The sequence below is a fragment of the Rhinopithecus bieti genome, unplaced genomic scaffold (genome assembly GCF_001698545.2).
Source record: "Rhinopithecus bieti isolate Rb0 unplaced genomic scaffold, ASM169854v2 scaffold_10589, whole genome shotgun sequence".
NCBI lineage: Eukaryota > Metazoa > Chordata > Mammalia > Primates > Cercopithecidae > Rhinopithecus > Rhinopithecus bieti.
Genome location: NW_016807065.1, coordinates 1,619,605 through 1,645,460, shown reverse-complemented (window position 1 = coordinate 1,645,460; position 25,856 = coordinate 1,619,605). Strand labels below are relative to the sequence as shown.

The 25,856-nt window shown below is 52.8% G+C and overlaps 1 protein-coding gene across 1 annotated transcript in view; it reads right to left on the bottom strand.

Moving 5' to 3' along the window:
- The window catches only part of MYO1F (myosin IF), a 57,862-nt gene that overhangs the window by 15,467 nt on the left and 16,539 nt on the right, over positions 1–25,856 (bottom strand). Inside the window, exons 2-18 of the mRNA XM_017880038.1 lie at positions 19,015–19,152; positions 18,027–18,116; positions 17,850–17,944; positions 16,729–16,816; positions 16,517–16,606; positions 15,427–15,558; positions 15,133–15,267; positions 13,962–14,094; positions 13,565–13,761; positions 11,851–11,931; positions 11,651–11,737; positions 9,247–9,333; positions 7,883–8,050; positions 6,485–6,571; positions 3,906–3,982; positions 3,737–3,815; positions 271–617 (exon numbers count right to left, since the gene is read on the bottom strand). Coding sequence (XP_017735527.1) covers positions 271–617; positions 3,737–3,815; positions 3,906–3,982; positions 6,485–6,571; positions 7,883–8,050; positions 9,247–9,333; positions 11,651–11,737; positions 11,851–11,931; positions 13,565–13,761; positions 13,962–14,094; positions 15,133–15,267; positions 15,427–15,558; positions 16,517–16,606; positions 16,729–16,816; positions 17,850–17,944; positions 18,027–18,116; positions 19,015–19,152 — 2,111 coding nt within the window. The remainder of the gene's footprint in view (positions 1–270; positions 618–3,736; positions 3,816–3,905; positions 3,983–6,484; positions 6,572–7,882; positions 8,051–9,246; positions 9,334–11,650; positions 11,738–11,850; positions 11,932–13,564; positions 13,762–13,961; positions 14,095–15,132; positions 15,268–15,426; positions 15,559–16,516; positions 16,607–16,728; positions 16,817–17,849; positions 17,945–18,026; positions 18,117–19,014; positions 19,153–25,856) is intronic.

The window sequence follows — 25,856 nt, the reverse complement described above, 5'->3', positions numbered from 1 at the left end:
GGGGGGTCAGGGGATCTGGATTCATGCTGGGGAAGTTTAGGGGTGAGTTCTGTGGTCTGGGGGTGCTTCAGGGGTCAGCCTGGGGACTGAGGGGAGGGATCTTGTCCTGACGGTCCCTTCTGGGGTCAGTTCCACAGGTGGGGGATGGCGGGAGGGGTTGTGCTAGTCCCTGGGTCATCCTACAGGAGGTCGGGGAGGTGTCTAGGTCAGTTCTAGGGGTAATCACAGGGCCTGGAGGGGATGAATCTTGGATTGGTTGTGGGGTGTCACCTGTTCTCCTCCCAGTCTCGGGGCTTCTTGGTCTCGTTGGGTTTGATGCAGCGGATGTAGTGGGGTGTACACCTCATCAGCGTGGCCACCAGGTCATTGGCTTGTTTCTGAGGCAGAAGCGAAGGCAGGGGTGGGTGGGGAGCACAGAGATGGGACCCTCTGACCCCTCTCTTTTCTCCACCCTGGATATAGTCCCAAGAGACAGAGACTGGAGGTGGGTGAGGGCTGGTAATAGAGAAGCCACAGGGGCCAGATGTCCCTGGTCTGTGTGCACCTCCACTAGTGCACACCACATTAGTGGGACTGATGTGCGGTGTCTGCCTGACCCTCGAATCCAAGACGAGGAGCTCTCACATCTACCGCACTCACCACTTAGCTTGGCATATAGTAAGTGCTCAGTAAATGTTTGTTGACTGAGTAACAGAGCCCTTAAGAGCATTTCTTTTTGTCCTTTGGGGAGATAGGTACATTGGGTGTTTTTTTTTTTTTTTTTTTGAGTTGGAGTTTTCCTCTGTCACCTGCGCTGCAGTGCAATCGAGCCATCTTAGCTCACTGCAGCCTCCACCACCCGGATCCAAGAGATTCTTCTGCCTCAGCCTTCCAAGGAGCTGAAGGAGCTGGGATTACAGGCATGTGCCACCATACCCGGGTAATTTTTAGTAGAGATGGGGTTTTGCCATGTTGGTCAGGCTAGTCATGAACTCCTGACCTCAGGTAATCCATCCGCCTCGGGCTTCTAAAGTGTAGGGATTACAGGCATGAGCCACCATGCCGGGCTGGGTGATTTTTTTTGAGACAGAGTGTTGCTCCGTCACTCATGCTGGAGTATAGAGGTGCTGTCATAGTTCACAGAAGCCTCAGCCTCCTGTGCTCAAGCGATCCACTGCCTCAGCCTCCGGAGTAGCTGGGATTACAGGTCTGAGCCACTGTGCCTGGCTGAGACAAGTACTTTGGAGGTGGGGAACTGTGTGTATACCTGAGAGGTTTGCCTTGAGTTTTGCATTTTGTTTTATTTTTATTTGGAGACAAAGTCTCGCTCTGTTGCCCAGGCTGGAGTGCAGTAGCGTGATCTCAGCTTACTGCAACCTCCGTCTCCCAGGTTCAGGTGATTCTCCCACCTCAGCCTTCTGAGTAGATGGGACTACAGATACGTGCCACCACACCCAGCTCCTTTTTTTTTTTTTTTTTTGTATTTTTAGTAGAGATGGGGTTTCACCATGTTGGCCAGGCTGGTCTTCAACTCCTGACATCAGTTGATCCACCTGCCTCAGCCTCCCAAAGTCCTGGGATTACAGGCTTGAGCCACTGTGCCTGGCCTTTATTTTATTTTATTTTTTATTTTATTTTATTTATTTGAGATAGAGTCTCGCTCTGTCACCCAGGCTGGAGTGCAGTGGCATGATCTCGCTCACTGCAACCTCCTAGGTTCAAGCAATTCTCCTGCTTCAACCTCCTGAGTAGCTGGGATTACAGGCACATGCTGGCTAATTTTTGTATTTTTAGTAGAGATGGGGTTTCACCATGTTGCCCAGGCTGGTCTTGAACTCCTGACTTCAAGTGATCTGTCTCACTTAGCCTCTGAAAGTGCTGGGATTACAGGCGTGAGCTACTGCTCACGGTCTGATTTTTTTTTTTTTCTTAAGAGACAAAGTCTCAGCCGGGCGCTGTAGCTCACGCCTATAATCCCGGCACTTTGGGAGGCCAAGGTGGGCGAATCACGAGGTCAGGAGATCGAGACCATCCTGGCTAACATGGTGAAACCCCGTCTGTACTAAAAATACAAAAAAATTAGCTGGGCGTGGTGACGGGTTCTTGTAGTCCCAGCTACTCGGGAGGCTGAGACAGGAGAATGGCATGAACCCGGGAGGTGGAGCTTGCAGTGAGCCAAGATCGCGCCACTGTGCTGCTGCCTGGGCAACAGAGCGAGGCTCCGTCTCAAAAAAAAAAAAAAAAGAAAAGAAAGAGACACGGTCTCACTCTGTTCCCAGGCTGGAGTGCAGGGGCGCAATCATGGCTCACTGCAGCCTTGACCTCCTGGGCTCAAGTGATCCTCCTGCCTCAGCCTCCCGAGTAGCTGGGACCACAGGTGTGCCCTACTATGCTTGGCTAATATTTAATTTACTTTTTGTAGAGACAGGGTCTTGTTTTGTTGCCCAGACTAGACTTGTTGTTACATTCATAGTGACAGAATGGTGGGTGCCAGGGACTTGGAAAGCAGATAGGGAGTATTTCATGGGGACACAGTTTCAGTTTGGGAAGATGAGAAAGTTCTGGAGATGGGTAGTGGTGATGGTTGCACGACCATGTGAATACCACTAACTGTGACCTTAAAACTGGTTAAAATATTTATTTATTTATTTTTTTTGAGACGGAGTCTCGCTCTGTCGCCCGGGCTGGAGTGCAGTGGCCGGATCTCAGCTCACTGCAAGCTCCGCCTCCGGGTTTATGCCATTCTCCTGCCTCAGCCTCCTGAGTAGCTGGGACTACAGGCGCCCGCCACCTCACCTGGCTAGCTTTTTGTATTTTTTAGTAGAGACGGGGTTTCATCCTGTTAACCAGGATGGTCTCGATCTCCTGACCTCGTGATCCGCCTGTCTCGGCCTCCCAAAGTGCTGGGATTACAGGCTTGAGCCACCGCGCCCGGCCAAAACTGGTTAAAATATTATTAGATAGGCTGGACACAGTGGCTCACGCCTATAATCCCAGCGCTTTGGGAGGCCAAGGCAGGCAGATCACTTGAGGTCAGGAGATCAGCCTGGCCCACATGGTGAAACCCTGTCTCTACTGAAAATACAAAATTAGGCTCACAGTGGCTCAGCCTGTAATCCCAGCACTTTGGGAGGCCGAAGCCAGTGTGGATCACCTGAGTCGGAGTTCAAACAGGCCTGGCCAACATGGTAACAACCGCTCTCTAAAATACAAAAGTATGGCCGGGATGGTGGTGCATGCTTGTAATTCGCCAGCTACTCGGATTGATGTGCTTGCGGGAGGCTGAGGCAGGAGAATCACTTGAACCTGGGAGGCAGAGTTGTGTGAGCTGAGATCATGCCAATTGCACTCCAGGCCTAGGCATAGCAGAGTGAAACTCCATCTCAAAAAAAAAAAAAAAAAAAAAAAAAATTAAATAGCTGGGTGTGATGGCACCTGCTGTAATTCCAGCTACTTGGGAGGCCTGAGGCAGAAGAATCGCTTGAACCGCAGGAAGCGGAGGTTGGCAGGGGCTCAGATCGTGACACGCACTCGCAGCCTGGCAACAGAGGCAAGACTCTGTCATGAAAAAAATAAAAATAAAAAAATTATTGGATATTATTAAGATGGTAGATTTTAATGTCATGTTATTTTTACCACAAATTAAAAAATGGTAAATGACTAAGACAAACAAAATTATTAGATATATGGTCCACTCTGCACTGAAGGAGTTGATGGAGACTCCAAGAAGCTGGTTTCAAGCCCCCTAAACGCAGACCGTGGAGGAAGACGCCTGCTGGATCTGATGACGGTCACAGACAGAGGCAGAAGCCACAGGATTGGGCGTGAGAGACAGACTTGGGAATGGAGAAACAGGGTCTGGACCCCAGGGCAGTGGTGGAACTCAGTCTCCCCGCCTGCTCCCGTTGTACACGCCCAGGCCGCACCTGTCTTGAGGCCGGCCAGTGGCGGGCGCCTTCTTGTCTCCCATCCAGCTCTCGGGGAAGAGCATCCCGGAGAAAGCCTGGTAGGAAGAGAGGAGGAGTGGAGGTATGGCTGGACCCTTGGGGTGCCCTCCTCCAGAGGTGGGGCAAGCTCAATGCCACAGAATGCAAAAGATGGTCTCGGAGTCATGTAAGAGGAGGAGTTGTGATGGGTGAGATGGCGGAGGTTTGGTATTTTTTTTTTTTTGAGATGGAGTCTCCTTCTGTCACCCCAGGCTGGAGTGCCAGTGGCAGCGATCTCGCCACTTCAAGCTCTGCGCCTGGGTTCATCACAGCATCTCGCTGCCTCAGTCACCCGAGTGAACTGGGAACTAAAGGCGCCCGCCACCACGGCCAGTAATTTTTTGTATTTTTAGTAGACACAGGTTTCACCGTGTTGCGCGGATGTCTCATCTCCTGACCTTCGTGATCCGCGGCCGCCTCGGCCCTCCAAAGTGGCTGGGATTATAAGTGTGAGCGCACTGCGGCCTGGGCAGTTGTTTTTTTAATTTGTTTTTTGAGAGGCAGGGCTTCTGCTTTGTCTTCAGATTGGGGGGCATTGGGGTCATTCATAGTCACTTGCAGCCTGGAACTACCTGGGCTCAAGCCATGGGTTGAATATTATTGAATGCACTGATGTACATTTATTTTTTTTATTTTATTTATTTTTAATGTTTATTATTTATTTATTCTCCTTTATTTTCTTTGCCACAAAAGGGCAACAACTGGAAAATTGTAGCATTTTAAAATGGTTACTCAGTTCCTGGGTGGCAGTGCTCACGCCTGTAATTCCCAGCACTTTGGGAGGCCCGAGGCAGTGGATCACCTGAAGTCAGGAGTTCAAGAACAAGCCTGACCACAATGGGTGATACCCCATCTCTACTAAAAATACAAATTAGCCGGCATGTGGTGGGACGCCTATAATCCCAGCTAGCTTGGGAGGTTCTGAGGCAGGAGAATCGCGTTGAACCGCAGGAGGGTGGAGGATTGCAGTGAGCTAAGATAGGTGCTACTATTACTCCAACCGTGGAGGACAGGGCAAGAGACACACAACCACACCAACCAGCAGCAGCAAAAAAAGACTGTGGTGAGGTTGGCACAATTCTGTGGAATTTGCTAAACGTCATTGATTTAGAGCTGGCTTAATGTGGGTGGGATTTAATGGGTACAGTCTGCTGAAAACCGCTAATGTGCCACGTGGATCCTGGAGATTGGGTGCATTCTGGTTTAAGGTCAGGGTTAGATTCAAAATTTCTAAATCTGTTTGTTCACGATTCTGATATTCAGAATCAGATGGCAGATGCTGATTCTCCAGGTCTGGGGTGGAGTTTGAGCTTTCTGGCTTTTTTCGCGCCCTCAGAGAAGAGGCTGTTTGCGCCAAGCTGGAATGGCAGTGGCAGTCACGGCCTCACTGGCAGCCTTCCCACATCCTAGGCCAAGGTGATCCTTTGCATCTCCAGCCTCCTGAGTAGGCCTGGGAACTAATTATTTATTATTATTAATTTTTTTTTACTAGGCAGAGTACACAAGTAAAAGCGATGTTTTTTTTTAGAAAGGACAGGGGTCTTGGCTACGTTGGCCGGGCAGGCTGATCTTGAACTTGGGATCTCAAGTGATCCTTCTGCTAAGAGACTTACACATGGAAAACAAGGCCCAAGGATGCCCAGGTTGCTAGTCCTGGAACCACATCTGTCAAACTTTAAGGATCCTGTCTTATTTAGCTGTTTACAGCTGATACTACATTCTTTGTGGGTTTTTTGTTTTTGTTTTGAGATGGGTTTCTCGCTGTCGCCCAGCTGCTGGCAGGCTGGAGTTGCAGTGGCCGGCATCTCCAGTGCTCCCCTGCAAGCTCGCCTCCTGGTTTCACGCATTCTCCTGGCCTCAGCCTACCCGACGGCTGGGACTACAGGCGCATGCCACCAACGCCCGGCTAATTTTTTGTATTTTAGTAGAGACGGGTTTCACTGTGTAACACCCAGTGATGGTCTCGATCCTCGTGACCTGTGTATTACCACCCACCTCTGCTCCCAAGTGGCTGTGATTACAGGCATAGAGCCAGACCGTGCCCCGGCTTTTTTTTTGTTTTGAGAAGAATCTCCCTCTGTTGCACAGGCTGGAGTGCAGTGGCGTGATCTTGGCTCACTGCAACCTCCGCCTCCTGGGTTCAAGTGATTTTCATGCCTCTGCCTTCTGAGCAGCTGGAATTACAGATGCGCGCCACCACACCTAGGTAATTCTTATAATTTTAGTAGAGACAAGGTTTCGCCATGTTGCCCAGGCTGGTCTCAAACTCTTGGCCTGATGTGATTTGACCACCTCGGCCTCCCAGAGTGCTGGGATTATAGGCGTGAGCCACCGCACCCGGTCTCTGGAATTACTTTTTACATCAGAACTAGTCTACAGAAACGCCATCCTGGCCGCACAGCCACTCCCCTTGAGTTTGTGGCGAGATGGCAGCTCTTGGGAAGATGGGGTGGTGCCTGGTCCTCCCTCCATCCCCTTGGGGGGTTGTAGCCGGAGGTCCCCATGCCTATGACCACTCACTGCTCACTGGTCTGCATCAGCTCTATGAGGTCAGAGAAGAGAACGTCTCGGTTCCTCTCGCAGAAGCCGCTGACGTCGTAGGAGACCTGGAGGGAACAGCGCTGAGGACAGTGAGGGACTGAGAGACCTGGCTGGGAGGGTGGGCGTGGAGTGCTTACAGCCCAGGTGGTTAAGGGTTTCCTGGGGCCTGCTGTGGGGTGAGGGGATCGGGGAGTGTCTACAGCGCTGGTTGGGGGGGATCTACAGTTTAGAATAGGGGATGGGAGGTGGGCTTCCTGGAGGGCTGATACTCAAGTTGAGGTTAGAGGATCGTAGCTGTATCCCAGGTCAGAGGTAAGGGGAGGTGGGGGTTACAACCTAGATGATTTGGGAGAGAGCTGCAGTTTGCATCAGAGGCCAGGTGGCGGTGAAAGTTACAGCTCAGATTGGTGGGTGGGGGGCTGCAGCCTGGGTGGGGGGGTCCCTGGGAGTCAGAGGTTAGATTGGGTGTCTGTGACCTGGTCAGTCAGGGGCCAGTGTGGGGGCCCTGTGTCAGGATGATAACAGCCCTACCTCAGGGATCCCTGCAGGGGGACTTCAGCCAGGATTGGGGGCTGGAGCTGCTACCAAAGGTTGGGGCTCTCTGTAGTTCCAAGCAGGGCTTTTGCAACCAGGCTGGCGTGCTGTGGCACAATCTTGGTTCACTGCAACCTCACCCTCCTGGGTTCAAGTGATTCCCCTGCCTCAGCCTCCCAAGTAACTGGGATGACAGGCGCCCACCACCACTCGAGAGGCTACAGTCCTGTCCGCTGGGGAGCGGGGCTGCAGGCATGGTTGGAGGCCAGTGGATTTCTGTAGCCTTGGATAGGGGTCTGTAGGAGGGCTTCAGCACATTTTGAAGGCTGGTGGCTCACAGAAGGGACCTGGCTGGGGGCTTTGGGGATTTCCTCTCCAAATTGGGATCAGAAATGGGGGGGCTGTGTCCTAGTCAGGGGGTTATGACTTACATTGGGGCTTATCTGGGAGCACAGGTGGTCTGGCACCCAAGCTGGTGTTAATCGGGGGGGATTTCTGTTCCCTCTGTTAGGGGAGTTGATGTGTAAGGGAAGCTGTGGCCTGGATCAGAGGCCAGTGGGTTTCTGCAGCCCTGGCCCAGGGAACACGGTGGTAGTGGTGGTGGTGCTGGTGGGGTCCAGGCAAGTTTGGGGCTTAGAGAGTTCCTGGGGGGTCAGCTGGAAGGGTCTGTAGTTCTGGTTAGTAGGGGGTGGATTGAGGCAGGGGAACGGTGGAATTCTACAGCTCCGGATGAGGGTCCTAGCAGGCTCTTTCCAGCCTGCGTGCTGGAGGGTGGGGGCTACAGCCCGGAGCCCTGGGGGTCTACGAGGAGGCACAGGGTGGGGTAGAGGCAGGGGGCGCACCTTGCCAGCATAGTGGTGGATGACGAAGCCGGCGCTCCAGCTGTTGAAATGCTCGTGGGTGCCCACGGCCGCCTGCAACTTCTGCAGCAGTGTCTGGTCTGCTCCCCCGCCCGTGGCGTGCATGGTGGCACACACGTCGTCCAAGACGCTCATGATGCCTGGGGGGCTCTGCGGGGCGAGCGGGAGCCAGCAGTTCAGTTTGGTCTGCCTTGCCTCCCCATGGCTCATCAGTGTGGAGATTAGGGGAGGGAGGGGGTGGAGGAGTAGAGGGAGCTAGAGCTTTGGGGGCGGGGAGGGCACCAGGGGCTTCCAAATACAAGCACAAAAGGCATTGCAGGGGTCAGGGATGGAAGGGATGGGGGGGCAGGGGTGTGTGGGGCTGCCGTGGAAGCTTGCTGGGGTGCAGAAGTGGCTGGGGGCCCCTCAAGAGATTCAGGTCCTAGACTAGAATCCCTTGGTGGGGGGACCTGCCTTATTTGTTTGTTTGTTTGTTTATTTATTTATTTAGAGACGGAGTCTTGCTCTGTTGCCCAGGCTGGAGTGCAGTGGTATGATCTCAGCTCACTGCAGCCTCCATCTCCCAGGTTCGTGATTCTCCTGCTTCAGCTTCCGGAGTAGCTGGGATTACAGGTGTGCTCCCACCATGGCAGGCTAACTTTTGTATTTTTTAGTAGAGATGGCGTTTCACCATTTTGACCAGGCTGGTTTTGATCTCCTGACCTCAGGTGATCCACCTGCCTTGGCATCCCAAAGTGCTGGGATTACAGGCATGAGCCACCGTGCCCAGCCTAAATACTTTTTAAATTTAATTTTTTTGAGACAGGGTCTTGTTCTGTTCCTCGGACTGGAGTGTGGGTGGTGCAATCATAGCTCACTGCACCCTCGACTTGCTGGGCTCAAGTGATCCACCTCAGCCTCCCAGGTAGCTGGGATTACAGGCGCCCGCCACCATGCCTGGATAATTTTTTGTGTTTTTAGTAGAGACAGGTTTTCACCATGTTGGTCAGGCTGGTCTCCAACTCCCAACCTCAGGTGATCCGCCCGCCTCGGCCTCCCAAAGTGCTGGGATTACAGGTGTCAGCCACTGTGCCCGGCACGGAATCCGCAAATTTGACTCTGACTCTGAGCTGGGGTTTCGGGGGGGAGTGTTTATTGAATGATTAAGTGACAGGTGGACAAGTAGGCGGAATGAATGGATGAGGGGTGGAAGGGACATTTTGGTTGTGTTCTGTCTGCTGGAAGGCCTGAATGTAGGGTGGAGAAGGGCCTGAGGATGCCATAACATCCTTGTCCCTCCCCCCATCTTCCAGATTCAGCTTAGGGGCCCAGTGAGACGCCCCCGCGAAAGTTGATCCAGCCCTCACCAGCTTGTTTTCGATGAGGTCACAGACCACCTTGTTGTTGAAGTACTGGATTGGAGTCCAGCGGATGCCTTCCTGTACGTACTCCTCCTGGGGATGGAAAAGGGGTTGGGGGGGGCAGTGAAAAACGTGTGGCCACCCTTCCCCCCATGTCCTCTCCTCTTCTCCATCTTATCACTTAGGACCGTCTCTGGTAACAAAGCCCATCACTCCTGTGTGAGCAAGGCTGGAAGTGCCAGGGAATTATATTTGGTTCTGGGAGTCCTTGACCAATAATCAACAGGAGCGGGTGGATAAATACCCCAGCTCCCTCGCTTCTCTGTGTGCTCTATGAAGCCTCCTCGAGTCCCAGTGCAGTTGCACACTGGTTGTCCACAGCATAACTTGCTCATTAATGCCCTATTTGGACTCTTTTTTTTTTTGAGATGGAGTTTCGCTCTTGTTGCCCAGGCTAGAGTGCAGTGACACGATCTTGGCTCATTGCAACCTCTGCCTTCCAAGTTAAAGCGATTCTTCTGCCTCAGCCTCCCAAGAAGCTGGGATTACAGGCATGTGCCGCCACGCCTGGCTAATTTTGTATTTTTAGTAGAGATGGGGTTTTTCCATGTTGGTCAGGCTGGTCTCCCACCTCGGCCTCCCAAAGTGCTGGGATTACAGGCATACAGGCATGAGCCACTGCATGCAGCTTGCTTTTTTTTTTTTTTTTTTTTTTGAGACCAGGTTTTGCTCTGTTACCCAGGCTAGAGCTCAGTGATGCGATCCTAGCTCACTGCAACCTTGACCTCCAGGGCTCAAGTGATCCTCTCATCTTAGCCTTCTGAGACATCAGGAGCACACCACCACACCTGGCTAATTTTTATGTTTTTTGTAGAGATGGGGTCTCACTATGTTGTCCAGGCTGGCTTTGAACCCCCCCAGGCTCAAGCGATCCTCTTACCTCAGCCTCCTAGATAGCTGGGACTATAGGTGTGAGTGATTGTGTCTGGCTCGGTCTGTCTGTCTCTCTCTCTTTTTTCTTTCTTATTTTTATTTTTATTTATTTATTTATTTAGAGACAGGGTCTCATTCTGTTGCCTAGGCTGGAGTGCAGTGGCACAGTCTCAGCTCACTGCAACCTCTGCCTCCTGGGTTCAAGTGATTCTCCTGCCTCAGCCTCCTGAGTAGCTGGGATTACAGGTGCCCACCACCATGCCCGGCTAAGTCTTATATTTTTAGTAGAGACAGGGTTTCACCATGTTGGCCAGGCTGGTTTCAAACTCCTGACCTCAGGTGATCCCCCCCCCCCCCCCGGCCTCCCAAAGTGCTGGGATTACAGGCATGAGCCACTGCGCCCAGCCTCTCTCTCTCTTTTAAAAAAATCCCTGTCTCAGAGCTGGGCATGTTAACTCATGCCTGTAGTCCCAGCATTTTGGCAGGCCAAGGCAGGAGGATTGCTTGAGGCCAGGAGATCAAGACCAATCTTGGCAACAAAGTGAAACATTGACTCTACAAAGAAGTTTTAAAATATTAGCCAGGCATGATGGTGTGTGCCTGTGGTCCCAGCTACTTGAGAGGCTGAAATGGGAGGACCGTTTGAGCCCAGGAGGTGTAGACTGCAGTGACCTGTGATCACACCACTGTACTCCAGCCTGGGACCAACAGAGCGAGATCCTGTCTCAAAAAAAAAAAAAAAAAAAAAAAAAGGCCGGGGCATGTGTGGCTGATACCTGTAATCCCAGCACTTTGAGGGAGGCTGAGGTGGGTTGGATCTGAGTCAGGAGTTTGAGACCATCCTGGTCAATATGGTGAAACCCTGCTCTCTACTAAAAATACAAAAATTAGCTTGGGCACGGTGGCACGTGCCTGTATTCCCAGCTTCTTGGGAGGCTGAGGCAGGAGGGAATCACTTGAACCCTGGAGGCAGAGGTTGCAGTGAGGCGAGATCATGCCACTGCACTCCAGCCTGGCGACAGAACGAGACTCTGTCTCAAAAAAAAAAAAAAAAAAAACAAATCCCTGACTCACTTCCTCTGTCTCCTCTTGGAGCTTCCTGGGATTGCCTCCCAGAAAAACCATTTGTCCCTGAATCCTTGCCTCTGGCTCTGCTTCTGGGGGAGGGGCTAAATGCAGACAGCAGGGACTATTGCCTTATTGTTCATGGCTGTGTCTCCAAGCACCCTAAACAGTGCTTGGCACACAACAGGTGCTCAACAAATAATTGCTGAATGAATGAACTAAGAGGCACGGTCCTTCCCAAAGCTTTAGAGGCAGAAGGAAGTATCACTATGAAGCCTGGGCAGGTTGGCACAGAGAGGTGGGAACGTGGTGGGGAGGGCTGAGGTGTCCCCTAGTTGCTAAGGAATCCTCATGGTCCTTCCACCCCACCCCCACCCCAGGATCCTCCATCCCTGGCTGCTTGGCTGCCCACCTGTTCGGCCTTCAGGGTGAGTTCGATAAAGATTTGCTGCAGCTTCTCATTGACGAAGTTGATGCAAAACTGCTCGAAGCCATTTTTCTGCAGAAGGAGGAAAAGAGTCCTTCCCTCAATGTCCTGGTGTGAGAAGTTCTTATGGCCACCCCGGGCTCCCCCAGCGGGGACAGGATGTGGGCTGGAGGCAGGGGCCGCACCTGGAAGATCTCGAAGCCGTAAATGTCCAGCACACCGATGCTGTACTCTTCCTGAGGTTTCTGCATAGCACGGTTGATGGCCTGCGGTGTGGGTGGAGACAGGAGGTCAGTGGGCATCGGTCAGATCTGAAGCCCCCGCTCACCACTCCTTAGACACATGCCTAGCCAACTTCATTGGTGATGTCCCCTCATGCCAATTTCCCTCCAGCCCTCTTTAGCTCTGCCCTTCCTGGCTCTGTGTATGGTCTCCCCACTCCCCAGTCAGTCACTCAGAGGAGAAACCCGTGTCAGTGCATCAAGGTCCATGGCTCCGGAGCTGACTCTGCCTCTGAACCTCTCTGCACATCTACTTTCTTATCTTTAAAACAGGTTGATAATAGCAACTACTTTATGGGGCTTTTTCTTTTCTTTTTTTTTTTGAGGTGGAGTCTCACTCTGTTGCCCAGGCTGGAAAGCCAGTGGCGCAATCTCGGCTCACTGCAACCTCCGCCTCCAGGATTCAAGAGATTCTTCTGCCTCAGCCTCCCAAGTAGCTGGGATTACAGGCATGCGCCACCACACCTGGCTAATTCTCATATTTTTAGTAGAGACGGGGTTTTGCTGTGTTGGCCAGGGCTAATCTCAAACTCCTGACCTCGAGTGATCTGCCCACCTTGACCTCCCAAAGTGCTGGGATTACAGGCATGAACCACTGTGCCTGGCCATACATTTTATACTTTATTTATTTTTATTTTTTTAAATTAATTTATTTTTTTTTTTGAGACGGAGTCTTGCTCTGTCGCCCAGGCTGGAGTGCAATGGCATGATCTCAGCTCACTGCAACTTCCACCTCCCGGGTTCAAGTGATTCTCCTGCCTCAGCCTCCCAAGTAGCTGGGATTAAAGGCATGTGCCATGACTCCTGGGTAATTTTTAGTAGAGACGGGATTTCACCATGTTGGCCAGGCTGGTCTTGAACTCCAGACCTCAAGTGATCCACCTGCCTCAGCCTCCCAAAGTGCTGGGATTACAGGCATGAGCCACTACATGTGGCCAAAAGTGTTTTTTTTTTTTTAGAGACAGAGTCTTGCTCTGTCACCCAGTCTGGACTGCAACAGTGCAATCATAGCTCCTTGCAGCCCTGACCTCCTGGGTTCAAACGATCCCCCAACCTCAGCCTCCTGAGTAGCTGGAACCACAAGTGCACACCACCACACCCAACTAATTGGAAAGTTCTGTAGAGATGGGGTCTTGCTATGTTGCCCAGGCTAGTCTTTTTTCTCTCTCTCTTTTTTTTTTTTAGACAGAGTTTTGCTCTTGTTGCCTAGGCTGGAGTGCAATGGCACGGTCTCGGCTCACGGCAACCTCCACCTCCCGGGTTCAAGCAATTCTCCTGCCTCAGCCTCCGGAGTAGCTGGGATTACAGGCATGTGCCACCACACCGGCTAATTTTGTATTTTTAGTAGAGACGGGGTTTCTCCATGTTGGTCAGGCTGATCTCGAACTCCCGACCTCAGGAGATCCACCCACCTCGGCCTCCCAAAGTGCTGGGATTTCAGGCGTGAGCCACCGCGCCCAGCCACCCAGGCTTGTCTTGAACTTCTGGCCTCAAACGATGCTCCCACCTCGGCCACCCAAAGCATTGGGATCGCAGGCGTGAGCCACTGCACTCGGTCTCCATAAATGTTTGTGACCCCAGAGCGCCCACTCTGCCCTCCAGCCCCAGCCCCACTCGCCTCCACGAGGAAGTCGAAGAGGCGGGCATAGAGCCCCTTGGCCAGGGCATCGCGGGTGTAGGCTGCCTGCTCCACGTTGAGGGTCACATCGATGGACTCGCTGCGCCCACCCCAGCGGCTGTCCATCTTGCGGCTGGTCAGCTTCTCCTGCAGTCGCCCACTGTCAATGCCCAGCAGGTAGGCGGGAAAGGCCAGGACTACCGGGGCAAAGGTCAGGGCAAAAACGGGACAGTTGTTGGGCTCTTGTGCCTCCTGCATGGGCCTCCTATTATCCCCATCTTGCCAGTGACACTGACGTTGTCCTCGTGGGCTCTCAGCTTCCTGGGGGCGGAGCTGGGAGGACGCAGTTCACACACCCACAGTCCCCCATCCCGCCCTCCCTGACACCCACACTCACGGTCCACACTCTCCACTCGGGCGTAATTCCCGTCTTCACAGAAACTGATGTTCCCTAGGTGCAAGATCCCTGCCACCAGCTGTAGGACCAGCTGCTGGATGCTGGGCGGGATCCCAATGACCTGCATGGCGCTCTGTGGGTACAATGGGAGCAGAAACTGCCATGATTCGTCGCCTCCAACCTGCCTCCAGGGGCAGGCTTGAGGAGCCGCAGCACGGACTCAGGGAGTGAGCACCCTTGGGTCCCCATCCTACCCCTTTCAGTCACTTGCTGCATGACCTTGGGCAAGTGCCTGCACCTCTCTGGGCTTTGTTTTTTATTATATTTTTTATTTTTGAGACACAGTCTCCCTCTGTTGCCCAGGCTGGAGTGCAGTGGCGTGATCTTGGCTCACTGCAACCTCCTCATCCTGGGTTCAAACAATTTTCCTGCCTCAGCCTCCCGAATGCCTGGGATTACAGGTGTGAGCGCCATGTCTGACCTGGGCTTTGGTTTCCTATTATATTTTTTAAAGAGTCTCACTCTTTCACCCAGGTGGGAGTGCAGTGACGCTATCTTGGCTCACTGCAACCTTCACCTCCTGGGTTTAAGCGATTCTTCTGCCTCAGCCTCCTGAGTAGCTGGGACTACAGGCGCATGTCATCACGCCCGGCTAATTTTTGTATTCTTAGTAGAGATGGGGTTTCACTATATTGGCCAGGCTGGTCTCGAACTCCTGACCTCAGGTAATCCATCTGCCTCGGCCTCCCAAAGTGCTGGGATTACAGGCATGAGCCACCGTGCCTGGTCTTTTTTTGGTTTTTGAGATGGTGTCTCACTCTGTTGCTCAGGCTGGAGTACAGTGGTGTGATCTCGGCTCACTGCAACTTCTGCCTCCTGGTTTCAAGCAATTCTCCTGCCTCTGCCTCCCCAGTAGCTGGGATTACAGTCACGCGCCATCATGCCCGGATAATTTTTGTATTTTAAGTAGAGGCGGTGTTTAACCACGTTGGCCAGGCCGGTCTCAAACTCCTGACCTTAAGTGATCCGCCTGCCTCGGCCTCCCAAAGTGCTGGGATTACAGGCGTGAGCCGTGCCCGGCCTCGGCTTCGTTTTCCTAATTTGTAACTCAGGGGAGTTTCTGGGGCTGAGGTCTGCCTGGCTGGGGACTGGAGTGGAGGCCGGTGCTCACCAGAGTCTCACCAAAGTCGCTTCTGTCGTCGGTGCCATCCACCTGGTAGGTGTCCGATTGGTTGAGGTAGTAATAGTAGTCTGGTGTCATGAGGCCCAGGTTCTGCCTTTGCTCCTGGGAGGCCCCTTCCAGCAGCTGGAGGGTGTGCAATGTTCATGCATCTGGTGCTTGCCTGGCTCAGCCCCTGTGATCCCCCCATCTGCCCTGCCATGCCCTCCCAGGCCTGTACTTTCCCATTGTCCACCCTGCTGGGCTCCAGGTGGGGCTCACTCTCCCCCAGCCCCTTCCCTGCACCTGGTAGTAGATGTGGAAGTTCCTCTCATTTTCATTCTGCATGACCACACGGGACTTCTCCAGCAAGAAGTTGGAGATCTTGCCCCCATCTGGCTCCCCACCTCGGCTGAACTGGATCTCAAAGTACTTGCCCTGAATTCAAGAGAACCATGTCAGCACCCCAGCGTCCTGGGGTGCAGGTGGGGGAAGGATTAGGGATGGATCTTATGAACCTTGTCTCTCTTCCCTTCTTCCTTGTTTTTTTGGGACAGAGTCTCTGTTGCCCAGGCTGGGGTGCAGTGGTGCTATCTCGGCTCACTGCAACATCCACCTCCTGGGTTCAAGTGATTCTCCTGCCTCAGCCTCCTGAGTAGCTGGGACTACAGGTGCCTGCCACCACGCCCAGCTAATTTTTGTAGTTTTGGTAGAGACGGGGTTTCATCATGTTTGCCAGGCTGGTCTTGAACTCCTGACCTCAAGTGATTCACCTGTCCCAGCCTCCCAAAGTGCGGGGATTTCAGGCCTGAGCCCCCGCACCTAGTCCAAGGGTATGGAATTAGTAAACCATGTCCATGTGCAGGTGTAATACTAAAGTCTATGAGGTGGATGTTAACATCATCCCCATTTTATGGATGAGCAAACAAATGAAACTCAGGAAGTTACATCGATTTTTTTTCCCCAGGCTACACAGCTCACAATGACAGAATCAGACCCTGAATCCAGATCTGTTTACCTATCCTGTCTTCCACTGGGCCCAGCACAGCACCCACACAAAGAACAAGTCCCAGAACTATTGTCGAAAGAAGGAATGAATAAGGGAATAAATTGGACCTGAAATGTGAATGGGAACTATGTAGCATGGCTGCAGCTGGGGAGCATTTAAGAATGTTACACAGGGGTGTCGTGGCCTCCACAGTTCTGCCAATGGGGGACTCTCTTTTGAAATGGACCATGAGCAGGAAGTGAGTCTCCCATTCGGGAGTAGGTATTTCCTGCTGGGTTTCAAATGGGCTCTTGTCCTGGCAATGTATATGTGTGTATGTGTGGTTGTGTGTGTAGAAAGGTCAGCACGGATGGAGCAGCTGCTCCAAGCAGAGCTGCAGAGACTCACAAAGCGGCTGGAATTGTTGTTGCGCACAGTCTTGGCGTTGCCGAAAGCCTCGAGCAGCGGGTTGGACTGCAGGATGATATCTTTGACGTGCTGGGGGCAGAGGCAGGTGGGGTGGGAAGAAGTCAGACTGGGGCAGGAGTGCAGATGGGTGGGGCTGCACTACCATGTAGGTGAGGGCGACCCAGCTCATCCTTCTGTTTTCCTCGTCTCACCTGGACCTTCTCGCCTCCGCCAGATACCTTGGAGATGTAGCCCATGATGTATTTGGCTGCCACTGTCTTCCCAGCTCCACTCTCTCCACTGGGGATGAATGGAGGAATCAATGATCAGTGGATGGGGTTGGGGGAAAGAACCCTTTTTAGTGCCTGACTATTCATTCATTGAGCACCTACTGTGTGCCTGCCAGTATTCCGGGTACTGGGGATACTGTAATGAACAAGACAGATAAAATCTCTGCTTTCAGCCGGGCATGGTGGCTCATATAACCCTATAATCCCAGCACTTTGGGGGCCCGAGGAGGGAGAATCACTTGAGGTCAAAAGTTTGAGACCAGCCTGGCCAACATGGTGAAACCCAGTCTCTGCTAAAATACAAAAATTAGCCCGACATGGTGGTAGGCGCCTGTAATCCCAGCCACTCAGGAGGCTGAGGCAGGAGAATTGCTTGAACCTGGGAGGCGGACGTTTCAGTGAGCTGAGGTTGCGCCACTGCACTCCGGCCTGGGTGACAGACTGAGACTCTGTCACACACAAACACACACACACACTCTCTCTCTCTCTCTCTCTCTCTCTCTCTCTCTGCTCTCATAGAGCTGGCATAGATTGATTGACTGAGATGGGGGTCTCATTCTGTTGCCCAGGCTGGAGTGCAGTGGTGTGATCATAACCCCTGTTCCTGCCTGGAACTCCTGGGCTCAAGCAATCCTCCCTCCTCAGCCTCCTGAGTAGCTGGGGACTACAGGCATGCACCACAGTGCCCGGCTAATTATTTTATAGAGACAGGGTGTTGCCATGTTGCCCAGGCTGGTCTTGAACTCCTGGCCTCAAGAGATCCTCTTGCCTTGGCCTCCCAAAGTGCCGGGATTACAAGCATGAGCCACCACACCTGGCCTGAGGTGACATTTAGAGGGGACAGACAGACAATAGCAGAATGAATCAATAAAATACATCATGAGTCAGATGGTGACAAGGAAGATGAAACAGGGTGAGGGCAGAGAGGGACAGCAGGGCTCTGTTCAGATTGGGAGTTTCAGGCAAACCTCCCTGGGGGCGGTGATGATGTTTCAGCGGGGGCCTGGGCAGCAGGGTCTGTGGCGCCCCAACCCCATCTATACCTAATGATGACACACTGGTTCTCACAGTCGATAAGCATGTTCCGGTACATGTTGTCCGTGAGGGCGTAGATGTGCGGGGGATTCTCATACTGGGCCTGGTGGGGGAGGTCAGGTCTCAGCCCAGGGCTGGGGGCTAGGGGTCTCGGGGCTGTGCCTGCCACCCAGCCCCAGCCTCACCGCGCCCTGGTAGAGGTCGATCTCACGGTCGGTGAAGTAGGGCATCTGCTTGAAGGGGTTTACGGAGATGAGCACGGAGCCGATGTAGGTCTGAGGGATGGTTAAGGGTCGTGTGGTGTACTGGTAGGTTTTGTCCTCCCTGTCCCCTCATCCTGTCCCCACCCAGGGCTTCCCAGGACTGCATTGCTTGGAGGTGGAAAAGATGGAGATATTGGATGCATCTCGAGTCTCTTGGAAAAAACAGGGCTGGCTGGGTGCGGTGGCTCATGCCTATAATCCCAGCACTTAGGGAGGCCGAGGCAGGCAGATCACTTGAGGTCAGGAGTTCGAGACCAGCTTGGCCAACATGGTGAACCCTTGTCTCCACTAAAAATACAAAAAATTAGCCGAGCATGGTGGTGCGTGCCTGTGATTCCAGCTACTTGGGAGGCTGAGAGAGGAGAATCACTTGAACCTGGGAGGCAGAGGTTGCAGTGAGCTGCAATCGTGCCATTGCATGCTAGCCTGGGCAACAAGAGCCACTCGGTCTCAAAAACAAGACACAAAACCCAAAAACAAAAAAATTAGCCAGGCATGGTGGCTCATGCCTGTAATCCCAGCTACTTGGGAGGCTGAGGCAGGAGAATCGTTTGAATCTGGGGAGGCAGAGGTTGCAGTGAGCCGAGACTGGGCCACTGCACTCCAGCCTGGACGACACAGCAAGACTCCATCTCAGAAAAAAAAAAAAAGAAAGAAAAAGAAAAAACAGGGTTGGATCTGGAATGCGGGAAACAGAACACGCTAGGGCTGAGCTTCTCCAGGACAGAGGGAGCAGTGGCAGCCACAGCTGTCCCCAACCAGAGCCGCTGTCACTCCATCTGTCCTCCGTCTCACCGCCTGGTGCTCTCCCAGCCCATCCCTCCCTCTGCTCCATCACCCTCCTCTCCGTCCACGGCCCAGCCATCCATTCCTTCCCTGCCTGCCCGCCTCCATCCTTGGCCCAGGGTACGAAGATGTAGTCGTCCATGAAGCGCTTCCGGAGGTTGGCGGCGATGGCGTCTTCGGTGATCTGGGGAAGGAGCACCATGTCGTCCACGCCACTCTGCTTCACGTTGTGGCTCTGCCAGTGGAAGCGCTCCTTGCTGCCCTGGGGGGGTGAGAGGGGGTTCGGGGTGAGCCCTTGCACGGGGATGTGGCACCTGGCTCACCGACGCCATCAACTTCTGGGTTCTGTCCCACCTCCCCAGCTCCACCTCCATTCCTCCTTCCCCATCTCCAGGAGAGGCTGGTAGGAACCAAGCCAGGCCCCCTGCCCCAGACAGAAGTTGCACCGCCTCAGATCCAGCCTTCAGCCCTCTTTATTTTATTTTTATTTATTTATTTTTTTTTTTGAGACGGAGTCTCGCTCTGTCGCCCAGGCTGGAGTGCAGTGGCCGGATCTCAGCTCACTGCAAGCTCCGTCTCCCGGGTTTACGCCATTCTCCTGCCTCAGCCTCCCGAGTAGCTGGGACTACAGGCGCCCGCCACCTCGCCCGGCTAGTTTTTTGTATTTTTTAGTAGAGACGGGGTTTCACTGTGTTAGCCAGGATGGTCTCGATCTCCTGACCTCGTGATCCGCCCGTCTCGGCCTCCCAAAGTTCTGGGATTACAGGCTTGAGCCACTGCGCCCGGCCTATTTTTTTTTTTTTTAATGTTTATTTATTTATTTATTTTGAGACAGAGTCTTACTCTGTCGTTCAGGCTGGAGTGCAGTGGCGCGATCTCGGCTCACTGCAATCTCCACCTCCCAGGTTCAAGTGATTCTCTTGCCTCAACCTCCCGAGTAGCTGGGATTACAGGTGCCCACCACCACACCCAGTTAATTTTTAATATTTTTGATAGAGACGAGGTTTCACTATGTTGGCCAGGCTGGTCTGGAACTCATGACCTCAAGTGATCCACCCGCCTCAGGCTCCCAAAGTGCTGGGATTACGGGCGTGAGCCACCACACCCGGCCTCTTTCTCTCTTTCTCTCTCTCTTTTTTTTTTAATTATTTTTTTTTTTGCCAGGTGCAATGGCTCATGCCTGTAATCCCAGCATTTTAGGAGGTTGAAGCAGGAGGATCGCTTGAGGCCAGGAGTTTGAGACCAGCCTGGGCAACATAGCAAGGCCCTGTCTCTGTTAAAAGAAAAGGCTGGGCGCGGTGGCTCACGTCTGTAATCTCAGCACTTTGGGAGGCTGAGCCGGGTGGATCTGAGGTCAGGAGTTTGAGACCGCCCTGGCTAACACGGTGAAACCCCGGCTCTACTAAAAATACAAAATTAGCCAGGTGTGGTGGTGCATGCCTGTAATACCAGCTACCCGGGAGGCTGAGGCAGGAGAATCGCTTGAACCTGGGTTGTAGTGAGCCAAGATCACGCCATTGCACTCTAGCCTGGGCAACAAGAGCGAAACTCTGTCTCAAAAAAAAAAAAAAAAAACAAACAGGCCAATCTGAAAAGACTATATACTGTCTGATTCCAACTATAGGATATTCTGGAAAAGGCAAAACTATCAGGACAGTAAAAGATCAGTGGGGCCAGACGCAATGGCTCACACCTGTAATCCCAGCACTTTGGGAGGCCGAGATGGGAGGACTGCTTGAGGCCAGGAGTTCAAGACCAGCCTGGGCAACATAGCAAGACCCCCATCTCTACAAAAAATAGAAAAATTAGACAAGAGTGGTGGCATGTGTCTGTGGTCCTGGCTACTCTGGAGGCTAAGGTGGGAGGATCACTTGAGCCCAGGATGTGGAGGTTGCAGTGAGCTGATATTTTGCCACTACACTCCAGCCTGGATGACTCTGTCTCAAAAAACAAACAAACAAAAACAAAACAAAAAACCAAACAAACAACAAAAATGTTTTGAGACAGGGTCTCACTCTGTTGTTCAGGCTGGAGTGCAGTGGTGCGATCATAGCTCTGTGCAGCCTCTACCTCCTGGGCTCAAGCAATCCTCCCACTGCACCACAGGCTCCTGGGTAGCTGGGACTACAGACGTGCACCACCATGCCTGGATAATTTTTGTGTTTTTTGTAGAGATGGGGTCTTGCTATGTTGCCCCGGCTGGTCTTGAACTCTGGGGCTCAATGGATTATCTGTCTCAGTCTCCCAAAGTGGTGGGATTATAGACATGAGCTACCACACCCAGCCCCTCAGCCCTCTCCTTTGGTCTCTTTGCCCATTTGTCACCCCACCTAGTGCCCCTCACTTCCCATGAAGGATGCCAGGCTAGGCGGGCAGGGCATAGGAGCAGGGCAGGCTGCAGGAGCAGAGCAGGGAGACCGGGCAGCTTGGTGGGAAGTGGGCATATCATGGTTCTCACTTCCGCCAGCCTCCCAGCCTCTCCCTTTCACATCCCCCATCCCCTCCCCAGGCCCAGGCCAGTCCCTGACTTCTCCTGGCATTTGACCCTGCTGCTACGTGGCCTCCTTCCTTCTCCCCCTCCCACTTCTCCTCTTCTCTTGTGGTCACACATCCCAGCTGGTCTCTTTGAGCTCCTCATGTCCTGTGACCTCTGCCCTCTGTGCCTGTGTGTGACTTTGTTCCTCAGCTCCACCCTCTACTCCCAGCCCTGCCTCCCTGCTGCCCCTGCCACGGCCTTCTCCTCTGTGTCCCCTTCACCTTGCCCCTCAGCAGTGCCAGCACCTTCCCAGATTCCCACTTTCTCATTTCGCTTCCTCTCTTTTTCTTTTCTTTTCTTTTTTTTTTTTTGAGTCAGTCTTGTTCTGTCATCCAGGCTGGAGTGCAGTGGCAGGATCATAGCTCACTGTAGCCCTGACTTCCTGGGCTCAAGAGATCCTCCCACCTCAGCCTCCTGAGTAGCTGGGATCACAGGTGTGTGTCACCATGCCCAACTAATATTTAAATTTTTTTGTATTGATGGGGTCTTGCTATGTTGCTCGGGCTGGTCTTTAACTTCTGGCCTCAAGTGATCCTCCCACCTCAGTCTCCCAAAGTGCTGGAATTTCAGGCATGAGCCACCTTGCCTGACCCAGACGACACTTTTTTAGGCCCCATGGAGGAGACTGAGGCACGTGCTCTCCAAAGAACTCCTCTTCCAGGAAGCCTGCCCTGGTTGCTCTCCTTTTGGCCCAACTGAATTTATCTAGTGCCTTAAACATCCTGGCTTTCTCAGGCTCACTCTATCTCTATTTAGTACATCTCTGCAAAGGAGTAGTCTGACAGATAGGAGTGGTGGCAACTTGGAACTATCCCATTTGGTGAACTCATGGTCAGATAAGATGTCTCTCCTCCTGAAAGCCTCCTGTCCCCAGGCCAGGAACTGCTGGAGGCAGAGACTGGGGCTGAGTCTTTTCTCTGTTAAATGAACAAGGGACAAAGGTAAAGAAAGAAACCCAGATTGAGAGCAACCCCCCACAGGGCAAAGGAAGCTGGGAATGAAGTATTTTTGTTTTATTGAGATGGGGTCTTACTATGTTGCCCAGGCTGGATGGAGTGCAGTGGTGAGACAATGGCTTGCTGCTACCTCTGCCTCCCGGGCTCAAGCGATCCTCCCACCTCAGTCTCCTGAGTAGCTGGGACTATAGACACACATCACTAAGCCCAGCTAATTTTTTGTAGTTTTGGTAGAGATGGGGTTTCACCGTGTTGCTCAGGCTGGTCTTGAACTCCTGAGCTCAAGTGACCTTCCTAACTGCTGGGATTACAGGCATGAGCCACCGCTCCCAGTCTGGGATTGAAGTCTTTTTTTTTTTGAGACGGAGTCTCACTCTGTCACCCAGGCTGGAGTGCGGTGGCACAATCTTGGCTCACTGCAAGCTCCGCCTCCCGGGTTCACACCATTCTCCTGCCTCAGCCTCCCAAGTAGCTGGGACTACAGGTACCCGCCACCGCGCCTGGCTAATTTTTTGTATTTTTAGTATTTTTAGTACAGATGGGGTTTCACCCGTGTTGGCCAGGGTAGTCTCGATCTCCTGACCTCGTGATCCGTCCGCCTCGGCCTCCCAAAGTGCTGGGATTACAGGCGTGAGCCACTGCGCCCGACCAGGATTGAAGTCTTTAAAGTGGACTGTGTTTGCCAGTGGATTCCAGGGATACAGGCAGGGCTCAAGCAGCAGTGTCCACATGGGCAACTGTAAGGCAGAAGTGGAGCCAGTCTCTCCTGGGGGTACTGGGGAGCCACAGAATGTTCTTGAGTGGGGTGGGAGGGGGGTGGAGGTGCATGGTCAGACTCTGGACACACTGATAGCTAGAGGTGGGGGTTGTTGAGGGATGCCCATGGGCATTAAATAAGCCCAGCCTGGCCGGGCGCGGTGGCTCAAGCCTGTAATCCCAGCACTTTGGGAGGCCGAGACGGGCGGATCACGAGATCAGCAGATCGAGACCATCCTGGCTAACATGGTGAAACCCCGTCTCTACTAAAAAATACAAAAAACTAGCCGGGCGAGGGGGCGGGCACCTGTAGTCCCAGCCACTTGGGAGGCTGAGGCAGGAGAATGGCGTGAACCCGGGAGGCGGAGCTTGCAGTGAGCCGAGATCCGGCCACTGCACTCCAGCCTGGGCGACAGAGCGAGACTCCGTCTCAAAAAAAAAAAAAAAAAAAAAACCCAGCCTTTGGCATGGGGTAGATCTGGCTTCTGATCCTGACTGGGCAAACAGCTGCTGCTGTGAGTCTCCATCGTCTCATCTGTAAAAAGGGAGAGGCAGCTCCACTTCCCAGGGTTGATGAGAGGATGAACTGCTTTGGGGGAACAAGGTGGGATGGGAGGCTGGTACACCTCTCCAAGTCTGAGTGGTCGTGAGGATAGACCCAGGCTGAAGGGGATTTGAGAGAATTAACATGGCCGGGTGTGTGGCTCACACCTGTAATCCCAGCGCTTTGGGAGGCTGAGGTGGGCAGATCATCCAAGGTCGGGAGTTTGAGACCAGCCTGGCCAACATGGTGAAACCTCGTCTCTACTAAAAATACAAAAATTAGCTGGGCGTGGTGGTGCATGCCTGTAATCCCAGCTACTCGGGAGGCTGAGGCAGAACAAATCGCTAGAACCCGGGAGATGGAGGTTGCAGTGAGCCCAGATCGTGCCTGAAACTCCATCTCAAAAAAAAAAAAAAAAAAGGAAGGAAGAAAGAAAGAATTAACACTCACTGAGCACCTATGCTGGTTTGGGGGATGTAGATCATCGATATTACCAGCCATCATCACACCATCTCAGTGTGGGGCAGGCTCGGAGGGAAACGGAGGCTGGAGAAGTATAGCAGCTTCCCTAAAGACACTGGACTAAAGATGCAGGTATTGTTTCCAAGGGTGTGGGATTTGAACCTGGGTCTATTCAACAGCAAAGGACAGGTTCTTGGCTGGGCGCGGTGGTTCACACCTGGAATCCTAGCACTTTGGGAGGCTGAGGCAGGTGGATCACCTGAGGTCAGGAGTTCAAGGCCAGCCTGGCCAACATAATGAAATCCCATCTGTACTAAAAATACAAAAAATTAGCCGAGTGTGGTGGTGCGTGCCTGTAATCCCAGCTACTCAGGAGGCTGAGGCAGGAGGACTCGCTTGATCCCTCGAGGCAGAGGTTGCAGTGAGCCGAGATTGCACCACTGCACTCCAACCTGGGCAAACAGAGCGAGACTTGGTCTCAAAAAAAAAAAAAAAAAAAAAAAAAAGTTACACGCACAGGAGGCTGGGCTGGTGCTGAGAAGGAATTTTTTGTTTTGGTTTGTTTTGGTTTTTGAGAGAGGATCTCACTCTGTCTCCCAAGCTGGAGTGCAGTGGCAAAGTCATGGTTCACTGCAGCCTTGACCTGGGCTCAAGTGATTCTCCTGTCTCAGCCTCTGGCACAGCTGAGACTACAGGCACATGCCACCGTGCCTGGCTAATTTTTTTTTTGAGACGGAGTCTTGCTCTGTCGCCCAGGCTGGAGCACAGTGGTGCGGTCTCGGCTCACTGCAAGCTCCCGGGTTCACGCCATTCTCCTGCCTGAGCCTCCTGAGTAGCTGGGACTACAGGTGCCCGCTACCACAGCAGCCAATTTTTTGTATTTTTAGTAGAGACGGGGTTTCACCGTATTAGCCAGGATGGTCTCGATCTCCTGACCTCGTGGTCCGCCCACCTCGGCCTCCCAAAGTGCTGAGATTACAGGCGTGAGCCACCGCGCCCAGCCACACCTGGCTAAGTTTTAAATATTTCATAGAGACAGGGTCTTGCTCTGTTGCTCAGGCTGATGTCTAACTCCTGGGCTCAAGTGATCCTCCCACCTTGGCCTTCCAATATGCTGGGATTACAGGTGTGAGCCACTGTGCCTGGCCTGAAAAGAGTTTTGATAAATAGCTGGGAGAAAGGGTGCACCAGCAGGGTTAACTGTCTGGGGAAAGGTATGGAGTGTGGCTGCAGCAGAGACAGAGAATGGAATGCAGGGGTAGTCAGGGCTTCAACCCCTCACACTGCTCCTGGCCTGAGTAGTCAGCATGAATTCCCTCCCTCCCTCTCTCCCTCCCTTCTTTCCTCTCTCCCTCCCTCCCTCCCTCTCTTCCTTCCTCCCTCCCTCCCCTTCCTTTCTCACCCTCCCTCCCTTCCTTTCTCACTCTCTCCCTCCCTTCCTTCCTTTCTCCCTCCATCTCTTTCTTCCTTTCTCCATCTCTCCCTCCATCTTTCTTTCTCTTTCTCTCTCTGTCTTTCTCTCTTTCTCTTTCTCTCTTTCCCTCCCTCCTTCCTTCCTTCCTTCTTCCTTCTTCCTCCCTCCCTGCCTTCCTTCCTTTCTCCCTCCATCTCTTTCTCTTTCTTTCTTTCTTTCTTTCTTTCTTTCTTTCTTTCTTTCTTTCTTTCTTTCTTTCTTTCTTTCTTTCTTTCTTTCTTTCTTTCTTTCTTTCTTT